A 21,145-nucleotide genomic window follows, 5' to 3' on the forward strand; every position below is an offset into this window, starting at 1 on the left:
CCCGCTGTTCCAGAGGATCCATGTTTGGTTCCCAGCACCCAGATGACAGCTGACAACCATCTACGACTCCAGCTCCATGGGATCCAACACCCTTCCCTGATCTCTGAGGACCCCAGGCATGCACATGGTACACAGACACATGCAGGAAAACCACTCATTCACATACAATAAAAAATTAGTTATTTTTAAATGGGTTTTGACTTTTATTTCTCAGTTTTTTTGTTTAGTTTTCATTTTATATTTTGTTTTACTTGATTTTGGGTTTTGGGGACCAAATCCAGGGTCTTACACTTTGTAGGCAAGCACTGTAACACTGAACTAAACTCCTAGAACTTTCTTTTAGCCTTTAAATAATGTTCCATTTGAAATCAAAGCACCAACCTTTGCAGACTTGTCTACAGCGCCTGTGTTCAGATGGGCCTGGCCTTGAAGAACCAGCAGTCGTGGGGTATTATCTGCATCTGAAACCTAGAAAATGATTGACAGCTGCTACAAGTCTCTCCAGAAAGCTGCAGGGGTGTCTGTTCTGCTTAAAGAACAGACACGAATGAGCTGGTTATGACAGGTGTAATCCGAGTTCCATTGCTATCCAGATTTTTATTCTTTAATCATTTAATTGGAGAAACTTCAAATACACAAGAAAATTAAAGACCAGTGTAACAACCTTATAACATACTCATTATCCAGGTACAGAATTATAAACTCATGTTTATAATGTCTGTCCAAGTATATATCCAAACCTTTGCCATACCTTTCAGATGAAATGATAACAAATATCTGGCATTGTAATTCTCACCTGTGATATTTCAGCATGCATATTTAAGATAGTCATTTATAAATGGCAAAAACATTATAATTCTCAGACCCAAAGACAACCATGCAGATTTTATATGATCAGATTTCCTAGTTGCCGCAGGAAAAATTTGAGCAACTTATTTTAGCCAAAATTCAACTAAGATACATATATCTCAATAAGAAGACAGTTCTCTTAACTATCTTTTATCTCCAGGGTCCCCTTCTGCCTCTCTGCTTTCTTTTTTATAACTTAACTGTGAAAACACAGACCATTTGTCACAGTTTCACAAAGTCAAGACTACTGAATGTGTTCTCATGGTGTTTGATACTCTCCTGGTCCCTGTATCAACAGGTAGGGCTGGACCTGGTCCAGCAACAGTATGCTATGTGTGTTTGTCATGGTTGTGTTGGGCTACCATCTTCTCTGTGGAAGTCACTGATTCTCAAGGCCTACATCCATTCATTTATTAAATTATAAAATGACTTCTGGTTGATCACTGCTCTTTCCACTTTCACCTGAAATAGTTAAACCTAGAGGAGCTTGTCCTCCCTCGTCACCTGTTCGGCTATCTCAAAGAGCAGTTAGTAAGAGAGGAATAAATGTTCCCTAATATCAGCCCGTGAGTCGCTTTCGCAAGCTTGCTGGGATCTTTTTCTTCGTGGTAGCATCATGCACACCTAAATTCAGACATATTTAATCAGTGTTTCTCTTTGGCATAAGTGCTGCTGCCCTCAGGGGTCAGCTCCTGTGTGTGTAGTGTGGCCCTTTTACGGGGTCTGTTTTCTAGCATAACATGATGTTTATGATCTACTTACAAATTTTCTGTCTCAGATATGAACTCTTACATTTAAAAAAAAAACCTTTTCATTATGCTTTTTGTATATGTCAAAAAAAAGGTACTGGAAAGGTATCTATAAAACATCTAAACAAGATAAATACTAAAGACAGACAAGTAAAAAGTACAGTATTGAGTTTTGGGGGGTTTTTGTTTTTGGAGACAGGGTCTCACAGTGTAGCTCATAGCTCAGGCTGGCCCAGAATTCATAATGTGTCACAGGTTGGCCTTGGACTCATGGTCATCTTTCTGCCTGAGCCTCTGTGCTGGGATTACAGGCATGAACTAGCACATCTGTGAACCACAACATCATGCTACATAGGAGTTCTTAAAGGAGGCCAGCAGCTGCTGTTACTTTAAAGAAAACAAAAATGCAAAATCCTTTGAAACACACAAAGCAATGATGAAAAAAACTGCAATAACTAATATATTTGACTAAACTCTTTAAGAGACAATGTGGCTAAAATTCTTGATCTGCCGGTTATGTTTTCAAATTAAATCAAAAGTCTTAAGAAAACAGTTTGCTAATTAAAAACAAAATCAACATCTGTGGAAAACCTGAGCCTTACATTCTTGAACATGAAGCTATGAAGTCACCACTCTATCAGTAATCTGTAAAACATTTCCTGAAGGAAAAAGTTAAAGCCCTAAATTGTTAATAATCAAGTGTGCTACTGCCATAAGACATAAACAAGATGAGAGAACAGGCACTAAAATCAAACAGAAAATCTTCACCTAAGATACCGCCTGAAGATCCAGATGTAGAACTCTCAGCTCCTTCTTCTCTAGCACCATGTCTGCCTATGTGCTGCCATGCTTCCTGCCATGATGGACTAAACCTCTCAACTGTAAGGCAGCCAATCAAATATTTCCCTCTATAAGACTTGCCATGGCCATGGTGTCTCTCCGCTGCCGTGGGAACCCTGACTAAGGCGAGCAGGTTCAAGAGTGTGGAAGAGTTAACCAGAGTATAGACACAACTCGGAATTTATGATGTAAGCATTTGGCAGGGAGAGATGGCTGAAGAGGAAAACTCAGACCACCTACCTGATCGAGAATGCGAATTGCTTCCTCTGAAGATTCACAATCGTAGAGTTTAAGCAAAGCCTCTGCTTTCAGAAGAAGACAAAGATTCTTCTGATGATGACGGCCACCTGCTTCACCGTGATCATCTATGTTCTTAAGTGCTGATAAGATTGAGGACATGGAAATCAATCTCCAGCATTTCAGTTTGCTTGCTATTTATGAATGACAAACAGTCAAAGAGGCAGCTTAGAAAATAATGGTGTTTGTGCAGCCTGACAACCTGACTTCAGTGAGTGCCAGAACTAAAAGATAGAAGAGAACCAAATTCTGGCAATTGTCTTCTGACTTCTACACTCATGCAATGGCACATGCACAGGTGTACATGCACACATACACAAATAATTAAATAAATAAATGTGCACAAAAAAACTTTTAAAGGATGACATATGGGAATAGAGAGATGGCTACTCTTCCAAAAAGCCTAGGTTTGACTTCCCAGCAGCCACAGGGCAGTTTACAACCACCTACAACTCCAGCTCCAGGAGATCCCCTTCTTCTGACCTCCACAGCACCCACAGGGCAGGTTACAACCACCTACAACTCCAGCTCCAGGAGATCCCTTCTTCTGACCTCCACAGCACCCATGAACATGACGCACAGACATACATGTGGGCATTCCCATGTACATAACATGAAGTCAGTCTTAAAAAGTTAAGATTTTCTTTCAAAAACAATAACATAATACATTGCAGATACAGTAAGCAAAATTTCTAATATATATAATATATATTATATAGAGAGATAGAGAAAAAAAGAGATGAATAATCCAATCACAAATAAACTTTCTCTTAAATTCTTCTAGAAAGAGCTGAATTTAAAACCAAACACATGAATTTAAGACCTCTATTTTCACATGGTAGGAATAAAATTGATGGTGCTTAAGAATATTGCTGGCTACTAGTCCTCTGCCTCTAGTAAATTAAGGACACTGGAAGGGAAAAGAAGTCAGATTAGAATGGACTGTTTGGTGCTTCAAAAGAAAATGGCCGCCAAAGGAAGTGGCACTATTAGGTGTGGCCTTGTCGGAGTAGGTGTGGTCTTGTTGGAGTGGGTGTGGACTTATTGGAGTAGGTGTGGTCTTGTTGGAGTAGGTGTGGGCTTGTTGGAGAAGGTACGTCACTGTGGAAGTAGGCTTTGAGGTCTCATATATGTTCCAGCATGCCCAGTGAGACAGACCACTTCCTAATGCCTGAAAGATATAGAATTCTTGGCTTCTTCTCCAACACCATGTCTGCCTGTACACCACCATGTCCCACAATGATGATAATGGACTGAACCTCTGAACTGTAAGCCAGGCCCAATTAAATGTTTTCCTTTGTAAGAGTTGCCATGGTCAAGGTGTCTCTTCACAGCAATAGAAACCCAAACTAAGACAGACTCTCTATGGACTCTGGAAGAAGCCAAATTAGAATGGACTGTCAAATACAGAAGTTTGCCAACCAACTAGGTCAAAAACAAAGAATCATCTCTCATCTTTATTCATGGCATTAAGAAATCATGAAGGCCCTAAACATACCAGAAGGTTCCTTGTTGGAAAAGCAGAACACTGCATCTATGCCCGCACCTTAAAGATGCATTTATCAGCAGACATGCACACAGATCAAGCATTTATTTTCCTCAGTGCCATTTAAATCAACCACAAATTTGAAACAAAGTCAAAAAGCTATTTTTTTAAAATAGTCTCTTTCTCAAGTTAGATGAAAGCAAACAGCATTTGTCCTCCTACATACAAACACAAAGTACATAAGAATACCTTGGTTGCAAGAAAGAATAGCTTCCTTAGGTCTGTGCACTTTGGCTTGGGCTTCTGCTAGATGATACCAGCCGGTTATGCAAAGAGGGCTTTCTGTCAAGCCTAGGATGGAATAATCATAAATACCATGGGTTCTAGGAGTCGACCCCAGGTCCTCATGTTCACAAGACAAGCACTTGATTGACACATCTACCTTCCCAGCCCCATGCTGCCACAGAAAATCTAAACACAAGATGACAGTTTCTATGCTTAGAGCCTTTCATGGGCTCCTGCTGTCGTCAGAACACATTGTAAGCTTGTTAACAATGTTTGCAAGGCTGTGTTCAGCCTCACTTCCTATCCTTTCCCGTACCTACACACCATCCTCAAATCTTACTGCACTACCAGAAACAACAGATTTCTTCTCAGCTCTGCTGCTCCACAAATGCATTCCTTGACCAGTGTCCTCCCACTCGCTCCAGCTGCCTTTTTCACTCTGTCAGTCATATCTCAACTAGAATGTAAGTCTCCCAAAAAACCGCCACACCTGAGTTGACTAAGCCAAGCCTCTCTGTATCTAAGCTTCCTCAAAGTATCCCTACCGTACAAAGAAAATCACCAGGACACATATGGTTGAACTTTTCCCTGCTCTTGAGAAACTCAAATTTAATGAGCAGACTCCAGGATATGTGTGTTCATCTTCCGTTTCACTTTGGTTTATTTCCTTACAGGAAGGCTGAAATTGTAGTCATACATTACCTTCCGTTAGGTGATTAACAGCATCTTCATACTTCTTGTCTTGTAAAGCTTTAACGCCTAAGCCAATGAGGCCTGGACCACTTTTTGAATTCATTTCCACTAGTTTACAACAATACTGCTGTCCCTCATCTGTCAGACTCCCTGAAATTAAAAGAAAACATTATTAACATTCATATATACATATATATGTATGTATGTGTGTATGTATATATATATATATATATATATATATATATATATATATATACTAAGTACACCGAATTCTCAACTACCATACCCGTATACATAAATTTCAAAAGCTGCTTCATACATACTTTACTAAGTCCTGATTTAAGGAAATATAAACTTAAATAAAGCAGCAAATATAGAAGATAACATTACTTCATCAACACGCTTAAACACTGGAAGTTAAATCACTTTATATACACACGTACTCTGAAACTGAATTCATGCTCAAAGGTTTTGAAGAACTAAGGCTACTAGTCCATGGGCTGCCACACAGCCCGTGGCTTGCCTCAGCTTTTCCTATTCAACTCTCAGCAGTAGCACCTATTCAGCCGTATCACTTTAGCATATGCATGAAAGAAATGGAGTATCTTATTGTTCCCTCAGGGCGATAATGCACAGCTAGAGGCATGGCAGCCAACTCTGACGGGCTTTCCCAGCATCCTGGTATCAGAGGACACCAAATGAAGAGTTTGTCGCAGTTTTTGTAGGTTTACAGGGCTAGCAATACATTCCACATATTTTTACCAAACTATTCTTGTGTATATAATTATTAGGCTTATATATTAATTACAATGCTGCAATAACCTTAATTTATTTTTGTAAAATAATTTCGGTTAGAAAATATACATTTTGTTATAATTCCATTTTCTCCAACACAGAAGTTCATATGCACCCCAAGTGAAAAAATGTTATTTGTTTATAATTAAAGAGGAACATTCAACACTTTAATAAATCACACAGGAAAATTCTGAAAAAGTTACTAAGACAACTTGTTAAAACAATAAGCAAGGGGAATAAATATAATTAATATTTTAACAGACTTGCTTTTTAACATCTATTGTGAAATATATATATGAGCAAACCACATATGGGATCTCTGATTCAATCACAGATATTAAAAGTAAATTATCTATATAATGCCATTATATTTCGATGTATGCATTATATTAGATGCATACCAATAAATAATCTGTAAGTAATGTTACATACATTTCTGTGCCTGACCAACTAAACTAACCAATCCCTAAACAAAAAAACTCCCTGGGAAAACTCCGTCCCTAAGAAGCCCTAAGCCCCTCTGCCTGTTGAGTTCCAGGCTGTCCTTTCCCACCCTGGCAGAGGCAGTCACTCTCCTGGACTCCTCCTTCCTAGAGAAATCTCTTTCTTAAGAGTCTTGGTGAAGACCTTAATTCACCTGTGCAGATAGAAGAACCTTGCTGAAGGCCAGCTGGATTGGGACTGATGGAGCATGTGATCAAACCGGATTCTCTGAATGTGGCTGACAATGAGGGCTGACTGAGAAGCAAGGACAATGGCACTGAGTTTTGATCCTACTGCATGGACTGGCTTTATGGGAGCCTAGTCTGTTTGGATGCTCACCTTCCTATACCTGGATGGAGGGGAGAGGACCTTGGACTTCCCAGAGGACAGGGAACCCTGACTGCTCTTAGGACTGAAGAGCAAGGGGGAGGAGGAGGGGGTAGGGAAAAGGGAGGAGATAGAAATTTTTAATAAATAAATTAAAAAAATAAAAAACCAAGAATCATAAAGTAAAAAGAAGAAGAAGAAGAACCTTGCTGAGACAGCCTTTAGAGAACTGAGCAGAAGAGAAGACCCTTGCTGTGATGTTCCCTTAGGTGGGCTGAGCAAGGCTGGGCAGAAAAAATAACAACTTTCTGCCAGACCCTACCGAGACCCTACATATCTGCAGGGGCTTCCCCTTTAGGAGAGTGTGGCAGAAGTTAACATCTGAAGAAGCAGACAGATCTCTTAGGACAGTCTTTTAGCGGAACAGAGCAGAGCTCAGCTGTAGAGCTAGGAGAGGAGCAGGATTGCTGTATCCTGCCAGGAGCCCATCCCCCACCACATCCCGACGTCACGTAGCCAGGCTTCCCACTGACAAGTCAGGACACCTTTCTGGAACTCCAGGGCTGAGCTGTCTGTCCTGTTGCAGCTCCAGCCTCCAGAGCTGTCCTGCTGTGGCTCTGAGTATAGCCTGGTTTCCTGATGAGCTTTAATCCATTTACGTTCCTGTAGCTTTGCAGCTCCAGAGCTGTGCTGCTCACACACGCTTACAAAAACAATTATAAAAAAAGCTTAACAAAACAATTTTTTACTTCTCAAAAAGGCAGTCAAGTCCTATCTATGGCTGCTAAAAACCAAAACTTCATGTATAAATTGATAGATACAAAATAGCTCTATGGAACTCAATTTCCTAAATTATACAACAGCAAAAGGTTTTATTTTGTTTTGAAAGTCATTTCTGACATACCAAAGAAACCAACTAATGAACACTAAAATTTTCACTTTTTAATAAACCTAAGTTTTGGAGGAAGAAAAAGTAGAATTTGATGGCTCTCATCTCTTCATTTTCACCTGCATTTTCAAATACTTCTAAGACATAAAACCTCATTGTTAGGAACATTTCCTAACCGAGCCTCTCCGCTGGCACAAAAAACTCCAATCAAACCAGATTAGACCGAATCAAAAGTGTCCACGTTTAACGAGTGCCACGCTATTGGGTGCCTGGGAGCATGGGAGAGGGAGGGGTGCATGGGGGAGAGGGGGACAGAGGGAGAGCAGACACAAAACCGCAAAACCAGAAACCACATGTCATGTCCGTCCCAGTGTTGTGTTCCCCCACTCCCTGCACGCAAGCCTGAATACTCTTTTAGTGGTTCTGACCCTCCCAGCAGAGGGGGTCAGCGCTTGGCAGGCTGGGAGTTGGAGTCAAGACCAGGGCAATTCCCAGGCCAGGGGCTGGGGTGACACTTCCAACTCAATATTACATTCCAGACTCTTTGGATATAAGGGTGTTAGAGGGCTGGGGTCTCACTTTTGACCACTCCTTATTTTTCATTGTCGGTGGTCACACCCAAAGCTTCAGTCACTAATGCTAGCAAGTGTCTCCCTGGGCCTAAACACAAAATCATAACTCTTAATGAAGTTGTTTTCTGCTTGAATTTAAAGAGCCAAGTCCCTTTGTCCTCTTGTGTTTCAGCTACAATGCAAAATAAATCAAAATAGTTATTTAGAACATACACACACAAAAAAAAAAAACACCTTTCAACAATGACAACTCGGAAATTATTCAAACTTCATTCCATGCAGCTCGACAAATGAGTCATGCTGAAAATGGGTCTTGAGCCTCAGCACACAGAGAAAGACCCAGAAGTATGGAATACATTTGTCCTTGCTGGAGAGACACCGTGATTAATTGCTGTAAAGTTCCTGAGGAAGGGTATGCCTCAAGGTTTGGAGAAGCTCTTCATCTCCAGAGGATGACGAAAAGCCAAGTCATGTGCAGCTCCCACTGTCCCAGAACAAGAACTCTGAGTCCCAGCACACATCTGCGTGCTACCCATCCACCCCTGTTCACCACGCTGCAGACCTCCCTCCCAATAGTTCTACAACCCAGGCTGGCCTCAAACTTGGCATGCAGCCAAAGCTGGCTGAACCCTGGATCCTACCACCTCTCCCTTCTAAGTATTGAGATGACAGGCATGAACCACCACACTCGGCTTTTAAACCAGGTTTTCTTACCAGTCAGTATAATTCTTTCAGGATGCCTTTATTAACTGTCACATACACACACATATGCACACACACACACACCGTGCCCCTTAAGATAAACCAGGGTGTCTTCTACACTAGACAAGTACTCTACCACTTACCAATCTGCTACATCCCAATCCAACTTTTATTTACTATCTCTAAATGTCCACAGGCTGATACTGGGTTTTGTTTAACAGTCAATGTTTTGCACCATTTCATTTATGTTTCTTACTCTAGAGCAGGATCTAGGTAAACTCTCAGATCCATTTTATTGCAAACCTCAAGGAATGATAGATAGGTTCACACTTTGATAAATGTTATGTTGGAAAGCATCTCATGTTTTCATACCCTAATAATTCACATTGGTTGAGGAAGGAATACTAGGGCCATGTTTACCCCCAAACAAGCAAACAAAAAACATACTAAAGATAAATTCACTTACTGAGAAAGCATTCAGCCAGTTTTCCAAAAGAAAATATCCACAAAGTCACCTACAGCCTTTACTGTCTGAGCAGACCAAGGATGGTATGGGGCAAACCACTAGACAGCTCACCAGTCACCAATCTCAACTGCAACGCTAACAATCACAGAAACTATAGCAATCTTTATATCATACACTGAGTCTTAGGATAAAATTGGAAGAAACCAGATGATTTTGATAAACAAAAACACGTATCTCCTTGTGTGACAGCCTGTGTCCCTGTCTTCCGTGTCTCCTTGTGTGACGGGCCCCTTCTGTACTGTATCTTCCAAGGGCTTCCCACAGTATCTGTCCAGTGCAGCTGACCATTCTTGAAGTGGTTCAGAGAGACTACGACTACACAGTCATTCTCCCCCTGCTTCTCTCGCTGCCCACAGCACACGCTTCCCTTCCTCTGCTTCTCCCATGAATTCAGATTGGATCCCTTTTCCTTTTAAACTTCTCGCTACTTCCTCAATTTTCTCCATTATTGTTTCAGTTCAATTACTTTATTTTAAAATAGCTTTACTATTAGTTTTCTTAATCATAAAAATAGTTACTCAGTCTATCATGAGAATCCTTTCTTTCCTGTCTTTGCATCAGGGACCCCCATTGCTCTCTTACCGAACATTTTCTTGGTCCTCCTCCTTTTCTTCCTCTTCTCAAGTCAGCACCGTAAAAGCAGCCATCCTCAGCCTTCTAACTTGGGTCTTCTCTGATGGCAGTCACTCCACCTCACTTGCAAACAAATGATTTCCAAGCTACATGCTTAGCGCTGGTCTGCAGACATCTACATCTCTGGCTACTTTTACAGCTCCTTTCAAACGTACTTCTCACATAAACCATCATGGTTCTTTCTATATCAGGCTAACTTTTCTGAAGAACTAAAACTTGCAAATAATTCTGCCCTTCCCTTTAAGAAGCTGCTACATTTCCATTCACCTACTCCTTTCTACCACCACCATCATGTTCCCAGTTCATTTATGCATTCTTAGACTGCTCACTGTGGTCAACGTCAGCCCCTCCTAAACATTATTAGCTCGAGCCCTTGTACTTCACATAAAGTAATTCACTTTGTACTTTATGATAGTGGAAAATATTCTCTTTGAGACTAAGAAAACGATCTTACTTGTTAGTGGAACTCCCGACTAAAAGTAAGAGCACTGACCTCCCTCAGACCAGGAAATGATATCAAGGAGTTATCGATAGAGGAGAGGGGGATGGGCAGAATGCAAAGGCCACAGCCTACCCACGATAATGTGGTCACGACAGGCTACTGCAGGTGCTGTCTCCCGTTCAGTTCCATCACTGACTGCTGTGACGCGCTTATGTCAGGAGAATAGAAGCATGTGTGTGAGTGTATCCCAGTCATCATAAAGCACTGTATTCAAACACTGACAAGGACAGAGGATGTCATGAAAAACCATGGTGGTCAATGCACACAAGTACCTGCCTAGGTCACAGACATACACACTTCAGATGACCCAGCTCCTCGTAACCCAGCTGTTAACAACCACCTCTTTTCTACCTAAGTACACAGAGAAGCAAGAGTATGTCACACACAACAAGAGACACTCTCCAACCTGAATTTACTCTAATTCACTTAGAGACTAACAGCTCACAATACCGCAAAAATTTTAAAAAACAGACCATCACTATGGCATTAATATCAACACTGTGAAGCTCAATGTTTCCTTTTCATGGCAGTCAAGATTTGTGTGATTTAACCCAACCCATTCAGCCATTCCTTCTACTGCATCAAACTAACCAGGAGGGGAGAATTTCACACACCACAGGTGCACACCTGCCACCTGCACCCCGAGACTTGCTAACATCAGACATCTAACATCAGAGAAAGTTCAAGACATCCTTCAAGTCCCCCCACAAAAAGACTTCACAAAATTGTAAAATATAAAACTAAATAATAACAGAATTTCATTGATGAATCAATAGCTGTATAACCCATAAGTCCTGCATCACCCTACTCTCCTGTATTTCTCAGACTTTCTATAAATAGCAACACTACATATTTCTTTTAATGTCCAGAAACACTGATATTTCATACATAGCGAGCACTAAAGCAGTGCTTAATTGATTGCAATATCACTTTCATACAATCACACACCTCTGGGAAGCAATATAAAAAAATTACCTGACTCAATCAAGTATAAACAAATCACTTCTAGTGGATATTGTACGGTAGGATAGATATTTATCATTCCTTCACAGGCCTTCTTCAACCTAGTTGTCTCATGAGGGAACTTGAAAATATAAAAGCATAACAAAGTAAATTCCAACAGCAATCAAACATCCTGATGAACATTTTCATAATTAGAAACACACAAACATCACTTACTTTAGATAAGCACTGAAGGAAACGCTGATAAAGCCCTTGGTGCTCTTCACTGGGAATGCTGTCCGCTAAGTCCAGTGCGTTCTCAAATGCCGTCCACAGCTGAAACACACCACACAGCTGTGATGCAGCATGCTAAGTGAAAACTGCGGCAAGTACTATACTGTATGGAGAGTCCTTTAAAAGCTGGGCAATGGTGGTGCATGCCTTTAATCCCAGCAATCAGGACACAGAGGCAGGTGGATCTCTGTGAGTTCCAGGACAGCCAGGGCTAAAGACTCCTTTATAAAAACTAAACTTTCAACTTATGCCTGGCCCTCATGAATCTTCTGCTTGTTTGGTTATTTATTTATTATTTATTATATATACAGTGTTCTGTTTGTTTATTATGTATATGTGTCCTGCCTGCGTGTGTGCCAGTACGACAGAAGACGGCACTGGATCTCATTACAGATGGTTGTGAGCTACCATGTGAATGCTGGGAATTGAACTCAGGACCTCTCAGCCATTTCTACAACCTGTTTGGTCAGATTTATAAGGTAAGGTGTCTCTCACTAGTAGCCCAAGGTAGCCTTGATGTTGTGGAAATCCTCTTCCTCAGCCTCCCAACTACAGGAATTACAGCTTGAGCCACCACAATCTGCTTAGTCCTGACAATTTAAATGAGGGGGGAAATGTCTATGTAAGCTTTAAAATACATCCTAACTCCAACTGGCCAATGGAGTTTACTAAACTAGTAAGGGACAACTTCAAATTTAAAACATCGGCTTAATAAAGTATCAACTGCTGGTTGCTACAAAGCAGCCCACTAGAACATTATCCTGTATAGTAATATAACACCACAAGCACACTCTTTGGAAATTCACCCAGAGAAGGAAATCTTTCAAGTGTAGCACCTGACCCCTCACTGAAGAAGATTCTCTTCACAACAGAGACCATTACAGAAAACCACAATTCAAAATGCAGGGAACAACTGATCATGGGATGCCCACCTTGAACAGATGACTCTTTTAACACAACTCCTGCACCCAAGGCTCAGAGAACATTCCAGAAGAAGGAACAAAAAGATTTGAAGAGCCAGGGCACTAGGAAATCTGCTGCTACAAGGCAGCACATCCTTGCTATCTCAATAACATGGCTGCTGAAAACAGACCTGAACGAGCACAACACCAAGGGCCATGCTAACATGGAAGTGGATCTCATGGCCCCACCTAGGCAAACAACTACAGGCAGCTAAGGAATATTGAGAGCATGAGTGGTCTCCCCAGGGAGCTGTCCCCTAATTGGTACCAATTTAGTACCAAGTGGTGAGCCCCGAAGTCATATATATGCAAGCAACACTGGATGGACTTTATTCATATGAACTAATATATTTGTGCATATATAAAGTATGCATAATGATAACAAAGAAAAGAAGGCCAGGAATTTCAGAGAAAGTGGGAGGTTGTAGCATGCAGGAGTTGGGAGAAAGGAAAAGGAGGAAAATGTAATTATATTTTAATTTTTAAAAAAAGGACTAAGAAAAGGACAGGAGGTAAGGAGAAAGGGTAGAGAGATGGGTGAATATGACCAATGAATGTTCTTTGTATGAATGCCATAAATAAGCATGGTAAATACATGCTTATAATAAAAAAAATTGTTAGGTACAGTTAATCCTTAGTATGCAGGAGAACGAGGCAGGAGGATCAAGAACTGATGTCCAGGTTGGCCTGCCCCTTTCTGAGTGAAAACAGAGGAGGGATAGATTGGGGGGCAGGGAAAGGGGGAGGGGAGAGAGGAGGAAAGGGAGGATGCAGTTGTGATGTAAAATAAACAAATAAATAAGAAAAAAAGAATTCCAAGCCAGCCTGGGCTACATAATAAGATCCTGTCTCAAAATCAAAAACAAAACAAAACGAACAAAAAGTGTGCAGGTGTGTGTGAGTACGTGTGTGTGTGTGTGTGTGTGTGAACTGGGGACTGGGAATAGGTCAGTGTTCAGTATGGTCCTACAACATGCAAGCACTAGATTCAATTGTCAACACAGAAAATAAGGAAGGGTAGCAGAGAGGGGGAGAAGAAAGATGAAATGAAAAAGCAAGAATGAAGGGAAAGAAGAAAGGAGAGAGAGATGGGGAAAGGGAAGGAGAATGAGAAAGGTGGAAAAGGGAAGAAAACGAAGACAAGAGGAAGCTTGCTTACTACGGAACACAGAAACTCAGGAGTTTGGGCCAGCCTGGGAAACTTAGTAATACATTATTCTTTTTCCTTTCCTTTCTTTTCTTTTCTTTCTCTTCTTTCTTTCTTTTTTTTTTTTTTTGGTTTTTTTTTTTTTTTGGTTTTTTGAGACAGGGTTTCTCTGTAGCTTTGGAGCCTGTCCTGGAACTAGCTCTGTAGATCTGTAGATGAGGCCGGCCTCAAACTCAGAGATCTGCCTGCCTCTGTCCCCGAGTGCAGGGATTTAAAGACATGTACCACCTATTATTTTTTTTTTATTTATGAATTTTCTTCCATAAATAGAAGTAAATAAAAACTATATTTTACTAATTTTGGTATATGTTTGATACTGTGTTAACCAAGAAAAATAGTAAGGCTATATTATATAGATATTGCTTAACAGAAATTGATGAGCTACCCAATTTTGTCACTACTAAATTTCTCCTACAACTTCTTGTACAAGACAGTCATTACTACTGCATGTTATAATTGGATATAAAAATATCCTTGAAAGGTCATGTGTTGAGGGTTTGGTCACCAGCCTGTAGTGAACTTGGTGGTGGCAGAAGCTTGAGGGAGTGAGGCCCAGTGTAAGGAAGATAGGTACCTGCAGCGGATCCGGGATCCTTTGGCTCTTTTCATCCTAGGCACCACAGGTGAACAGCTCTAATCTACATGGGCTCCCGACCCTGATGCCCTGCCTGCTCTACACACAGAGCAGGAGAGAGACACTCAGTGCCCACTGACACCTTTGAAGCTGTGCACCACTGTAAACCTTCCCTACTGACACCTTTGAAGCTGTGCCCCAGCGTAAACCTTCCCTACTGATACCTTTGAAGCTGTGCACCAGCATAAACCTTCCCTACTGATACCTTGGAAGCTGTGCACCAGCATAAACCTTCCCTACTGATACCTTGGAAGCTGTGCACCAGCATAAACCTTCCCTACTGATACCTTGGAAGCTGTGCACCAGCATAAACCTTCCCTACTGATACCTTGGAAGCTGTGCACCAGTGTAAACCTTCCCAGTGACAGGACTGAGTGGCACACTGACAACCGACAAACAGCTTCTTCTAACAGTTTTAATCCTCAACCCTTTGGGGACTGCCTGGCATACAGTATATTCTCAACAACATTTTCTGAACACGAGAACAAACTGATGACTGAACAGGTAAACATACACAAAGTTGTGTTCAGTCTGCAACTGCTAAGATGTTAAATCACACTCAAGTTAGTAAGAGGACAGTGTTACATCACTGTGCCTCCATCTTCTAACTGAATTAAGTATTGATTTTCATGATGGCAACCACGAGGAATAAACAAGTTGATACCATCTGCTGGGTTTCATTATCCTGATCCTCTATCTCCTCAGCGAGCATCTGAGTCAGTTTTCTCCACAGCTCGTAAAGCTCTTGCTTGTCTGCTCCGTCGTCTTGCCGTGTCTTTATCAGTTTACTCCATGTCCGAGCCACCTATTGAAAAGGAGATTTCAATAGTTAAGTTACCATAAACTTAAAATGTTTAAACTAAAGACCAAAATCATTTCATCCATTAACATGTAAAAAATAGCAAAAGTACAATATCCCATGCCATATGAACTCCAACAAAAAAAAAAGTGGGTTAGGCAAATTTCCAGGGTTCTTCTATGAGAAATGTCACTTAGACAAGAGACAGATGAGCACACCCCAGCCCCACAGTTTGTAATACATGGCTGCTAAACCCCACAGGCACACACTTAGTAAACGTAAACCAGAATCAAAGGTTAGAACTAGGATATCACAAATTGGAGTTCAATTTCCACAACACTGTAATTTATTTCTCAAAATTTTTGATATCACACTATCTTAATTTTAACTTGTATTAAGCTAGATGAAGCCTTTTTCTAACCCTTTCACACACAGCCTTTAGAAGCCACCGACCAACCTCTAGGTATCTCTTTTCCTGGTGATGTAGATCCACGAGTTTCCTACAGACATCACACCACTTCTGCTTGTCAACACTTAGGTTAAAGAGAAGAAGAAAAGGAATTTTAATCTGATAGCGGAAACAAGCAAATACATTTGAAACAAGCCTTAGACATTTGAGACAACAGTGTTATTGTATACAACAAGTCTTTTGTAAAGGGTGAGGAAAGATCATCATTCATTATCTTGATCATAAATTTTAAAATTCCAAACTGAGTCAGTCATTGTAATAGTCTTTTCAGACTAATTCAATCACAGGAAATTCTGTGACAAATTTCTGGAAGAAAATTGCTCCTAAATTCTTAATAGATGTTAACAATCCTTCCACTTAGCTATTTTTGGGTGTCAAGAATCTGGAATTAACTTAAAACCCAAGCTGTTGGGCACAGGTTGAAGGGATTTTCTTGACTGAATCATTTGAGCTGGGAAGACCCACCTTAAAATCTGTGCCACACCTTCTTGTGGCAGCCTATATAAAGGACATGAATGACCGACATATCTGCTTGCCCTCACTCTGGCAAATCCATTCCTTTACTGGCACTAGACCCTGCTTCTTTGAAATTCCTGAGTTTACCTCAGATCATCTGGGACACCCAACCTCATGGGCAGAATTATTACTGGATTCATGGGCTTTCTCTGTTGCAATAGTCTCCTAAGTGCTTGGATTAAAGGTGTGACCGCCACTGCCCAGCTCTATATAATCTCTAATCACTCTATCCTAAGTCAGGCTTGTGAAGACTCTGTCCTTTCCCCACCTGTTCCTCACCTTTCATAGAGATCCAACAGCTTTTGGTAAACCCCAGGTAAATCACCCTTAGCATTTTCATGATCACACTTCTCATACAAACTTGCTAGCCCCTAAAAAAGGAAGCAGCGGTTAGGACTCTTAGTAAAATCTCTCATGTCCCCACATTTATTTATTGTGTGAAATAATGCACTAACACCTAAAAATTACCAACGTTTACAGGTGAATTATGTGTGGATTTCCTTCCAAGTAAAGTGAAGTTTAAAAATAATCCATTTGGGTAGGAAGGTAAATAGTGATAAACAGTATCTTTGGCACCTAAAATTAACTTTTACATTTAGGAAATTTAATTTTTTTTCATGAGACAGGCTTAAGTCCTTATTTTAACACAGGAGTCTACACTTGCTTCCCCATACTATAGGAAATGAAACACGTCCCCAGACCTGCTTCCCCATACTATACTATAGGAAATGAAACACGTCCATACCTGCTTTCCCATACTATACTATAGGAAATGAAACACGTCCCCAGACCTGCTTCCCCATACTATACTATAGGAAATGAAACACGTCCATACCTGCTTTCCCATACTATACTATAGGAAATGAAACACGTCCCCAGACCTGCTTCCCCATACTATACTATAGGAAATGAAACACGTCCATACCTGCTTTCCCATACTATACTATAGGAAATGAAACACGTCCCCAGACCTGCTTCCCCATACTATACTATAGGAAATGAAACACGTCCATACCTGCTTTCCCATACTATACTATAGGAAATGAAACACGTCCCCATACCTGCCAAGCAAGCAGCTGCTCTGGCTCTAGTTCGGTAGCCTTTTTATAGGCACCCTGAGCCTGGTCGGGCTGTTCTAGTTCAGCCGCAGCAACACCAATGAAGACCCAGGCATTATAGTTATTTTTTTCTTGTTTTAGCACTGTCTGATTAAGAAACAAAAAGAAGAGAGTAAGTTATTAACTTTTGAAAACTAATGAACAAGCAACAAAGCAATAGCCAGGACACTGGATCTGGCACCAACAGCGCACAGAACAGTGCTCTGTAGCCAGGTACAGTGAAGGAAAAATCATAAGGGTTTGGAACATGAGGTACCTTTTAGTAAAATGCCCAAGGGTTCTTGATACCTACATAAAATGACCTCACCCTTACCCCATGAGAATGTTAAGTAGAGAAGAGCAGCAATTCCTAGTCGCATCCCTGCCTCCAAATCACTGCAACCAACTCCAATATTGCCTTTTCCATAATAATACACTCCAAAACTAAAGACGAATTCTCTGTGGCAGTTATAGATAAATTCATCCTAATATAACTATACCAAGCAAATCAACAGAGGCAATAAATGTTTAAATAATACCTGTCATCAAGAACAAAATTATACACAGAGATATTTCTTTGAGAAATATCAGTATTTACTAAAGTAAAGTAAATAGCTTAAAACAAGATTAATATATTTAGGGAAAGGAAAAAACTAGGAGCTAAATTAAATCTGGCTCTCAAGGTTTTGCATATTCTAAGGAAAATCACACTTCTACGAGTTGAACCTATGATGTGGGATTCCCCTCTGTATGCTGTGAACACCACTGTTTAACAAAGAAACTGTCTTAGGCCTGGGCAGGGCAGAATAGAGAGGTAGGTGGAGAAAACTAAACTGAATGCTGGGAGAAAGAAGTCAGAGTCAGAAAGAAGCCATGTAGCCCCACCGGAGACAGAGGCTGAAACGTTACCTGGTAAGCCACAGCCTCGTGGCAATACACAGATTAACGGAGATGGGTTAATTTAAGATATATGAGTTAGCCAGAAATACGCTTAAGCTATTGGCCAAACAGTATTGCAAATAATATGTTTTCTGTGTGATGATTTCACTGCTGAGCAGCCAGGAACAAGTGGCCTCCTACAACAGATTGCTGCTCCAATGTGTGCTAGCTAAATCCACATAAAACCTGAGAGAGCTTGGAAAGGAATTCTAGATACCAGCAAGCAAAGTTTAGTCACATTTTTTTTTTTTTGGATGGGCTCTGGTTCCTGGCGACATGCTGCAGCTCCTTTAAGAGAGGTCTTCCTGACTCAGTGGTAGCAGAAAAAGAAGCCATGCGGTTTTGAAACAGCTTCCTGGGCCATGCTGCCAGTGCGAACTCTGATGAGGTCTGGCTATGGAGCATTTAAATGGGGTTTGTGAGCAGAGTGCTACAACTTGCTTAAGGGCAACATAGACCTCTGTGTGCCTGAAAACAGGGCAATGCACATGGCTCTCAGAGGCAGCGAACATGTCTCTGCTATGCTGGACTACACAGAGTAAGCAGGCAGGACTGCAGAGTTGGTCTCAGCCACGCCCACTTAGCATTTAAAAAAAGTGCTCCTGGTCAAAAACTAATTACAGATACACAAGAAAAACAGATTCAGAAGAAAAAGACCTCTAAATGGGTCGGTGTGTTTTAAAAATGTATATAGGCTTGGGAGAGAAAAGAAAAGGAGTAAAGAGATAGTAAATGTAATATAAAAGAGTACAGACAGTCATAGATTAAAGAAGTAAAGATTAATAAAATAAATATTAAACTACTAGAAAAAGTAATATGAGGAAAGAAAAATAAGTCATGTAAAGATGGAATATACACAAAGAGTCTGGATTATGTGTATTATTGTGTTTTCTTTAAATTAATTGACTGTAAAAGAGCTAAGAGAGATATTTCATTGTATGGGCTGCTAAGCTAAACCAGCAAATATACTTTAAAGGTATCTTGATTTCAGAATTTGGGTCTAAGGATATGTTACTTTGGAAAAGAGGTTCTTCTTTTGTTTCCACAGAAGATGAAAACCTATGGATTTCTTCCACACTAATGTGATTTGATGGACCAAAAGGTCTCCCTGAAAACCCCCCCAAAAATACTTTGCTCAAAAAAAAAAAAGCAGGAAACAATTTGGAGAGAACTACACCCAAACTCCCAAATATTGTTTATAAATGTTTGTCTACATTTAAAGAGGTATATGCTATAGAGATTGGTATGAATTTTGGTTTATTGATACAAATTTTAGGTCAATTTTGTTATATATATATATATATATTCTCTTGATTAAGGAATTGTGTTTGTGCAGCTCATTTAAAAATGTAATATATAATCACCTATAATAGTCAAGCTTGTAGTCATGTTAGTTAGGCTTTGTAGATGTACAGAGATGTATTTCAGATGGAGAGGCATTCAACAAACCTTTCAAAGACTACAGAATATGTCATTTAAAATGTTTAAAAACTCAGAACTTTTCATGACAATAAGATACATCTGCTCCTGGCAGCACCAATTACTTCAAAAGGAAAATGGGCATCAAAGAGACTTCTTATGGAGATTATTAGCCATTTGGGCAAGAAACTGCTCCTGCCTGGACTGCTTGATGCTGTGCTGTATGAACTGGACATGCAGGACCCACAGAGAAATGACTGCTGAACTTGACTAAAGGCGAGATGATCTTTCAGGGTTCCTGCTTCATGAAAGAGTCTGCAAGACATTCTGCAGGACACAGAAAAAAGTGAGTGACAAACTGCCAATATAGGTGGAACTGTCTTCAAAATTTCCTGCTTCATGCCAGATACTATGGGCCTGTAGGCTGAAGATAGATGCTTCAATGAAACAGAAGAACGTTGGGTGACTGTACAGGAAGCAAGATGTCTCTGTCAATTCTAGAATTTTGGAAGTTGCTTACAATGCACTTCCTGTTTACTTAGGTAATATTATATCCTTCTGGAGTCTTTGATGGAGTTGAAAAACAATTATAGTTTTTGTTAGTTTTGATAAAAGATAAAGTAGACATAACTATTGTAACTGTAATTCTTGCTTGATACCTGTTTGGTTATATGTAATTTTACTATGCTAAAGTTAAAACCTTTACCAAGTAAGCCACAGCCTCGTGGCAATACACAGAGTAACGGAGATGGGTTAATTTAAGATATGAGTTAGCCAGAAATACGCTTAAGCTATTGGCCAAACAGTATTGCAAATAGTATGTTTTCTGTGTGATGATTTTGCTGCTGAGCAGCCAGGAACAAACAAGCGGCCTCCACTAATTAGGCTTATGTGCACCCACACTCTCCCAGCAATCGGTCACCATGTACTATACAAGTGGCACTTTATTCAATACTGATGCCTCCTACAAAACTCAGCAAAAGTTAAACTCCAGTACTAGAGGCTTGTTCTGCTTCTGTTCCGAACACCAAGAATGATGGTGGCACATAACTGCTTATCAATGACACAAGCTACATGTCAACCGCCAATCAGTAATTACTGTCTGACTCATGATCAAGGTTTCAGAATCTGAAGTACATTTTTAAGGAAACAATCACACATAAAAGAAATGTGAAAAAAAAAAGAAAGAAAAAAAAAAGAAATGTGGTAAAAATAGACAGAAGATTCTGGGAGAACACA

The 21,145-nt window shown here is 40.3% G+C and overlaps 1 protein-coding gene across 2 annotated transcripts in view; it reads right to left on the reverse strand.

Moving 5' to 3' along the window:
* Skic3 (SKI3 subunit of superkiller complex) overlaps nt 1-21,145 on the reverse strand; it is a 95,833-nt gene that overhangs the window by 61,082 nt on the left and 13,606 nt on the right. For both annotated transcript variants that reach the window (XM_075976431.1, XM_075976430.1), the window contains exons 4-13: nt 17,513-17,656; nt 16,731-16,822; nt 15,924-15,999; nt 15,332-15,472; nt 11,808-11,906; nt 11,604-11,712; nt 5,209-5,349; nt 4,471-4,572; nt 2,679-2,818; nt 382-468 (exon numbers count right to left, since the gene is read on the reverse strand). In XM_075976431.1, coding sequence (XP_075832546.1) covers nt 382-468; nt 2,679-2,818; nt 4,471-4,572; nt 5,209-5,349; nt 11,604-11,712; nt 11,808-11,906; nt 15,332-15,472; nt 15,924-15,999; nt 16,731-16,822; nt 17,513-17,656 — 1,131 coding nt within the window. The remainder of the gene's footprint in view (nt 1-381; nt 469-2,678; nt 2,819-4,470; nt 4,573-5,208; nt 5,350-11,603; nt 11,713-11,807; nt 11,907-15,331; nt 15,473-15,923; nt 16,000-16,730; nt 16,823-17,512; nt 17,657-21,145) is intronic.

This window comes from Microtus pennsylvanicus, chromosome 6 (genome assembly GCF_037038515.1).
Source record: "Microtus pennsylvanicus isolate mMicPen1 chromosome 6, mMicPen1.hap1, whole genome shotgun sequence".
Taxonomy (NCBI): Eukaryota; Metazoa; Chordata; class Mammalia; order Rodentia; family Cricetidae; genus Microtus; species Microtus pennsylvanicus.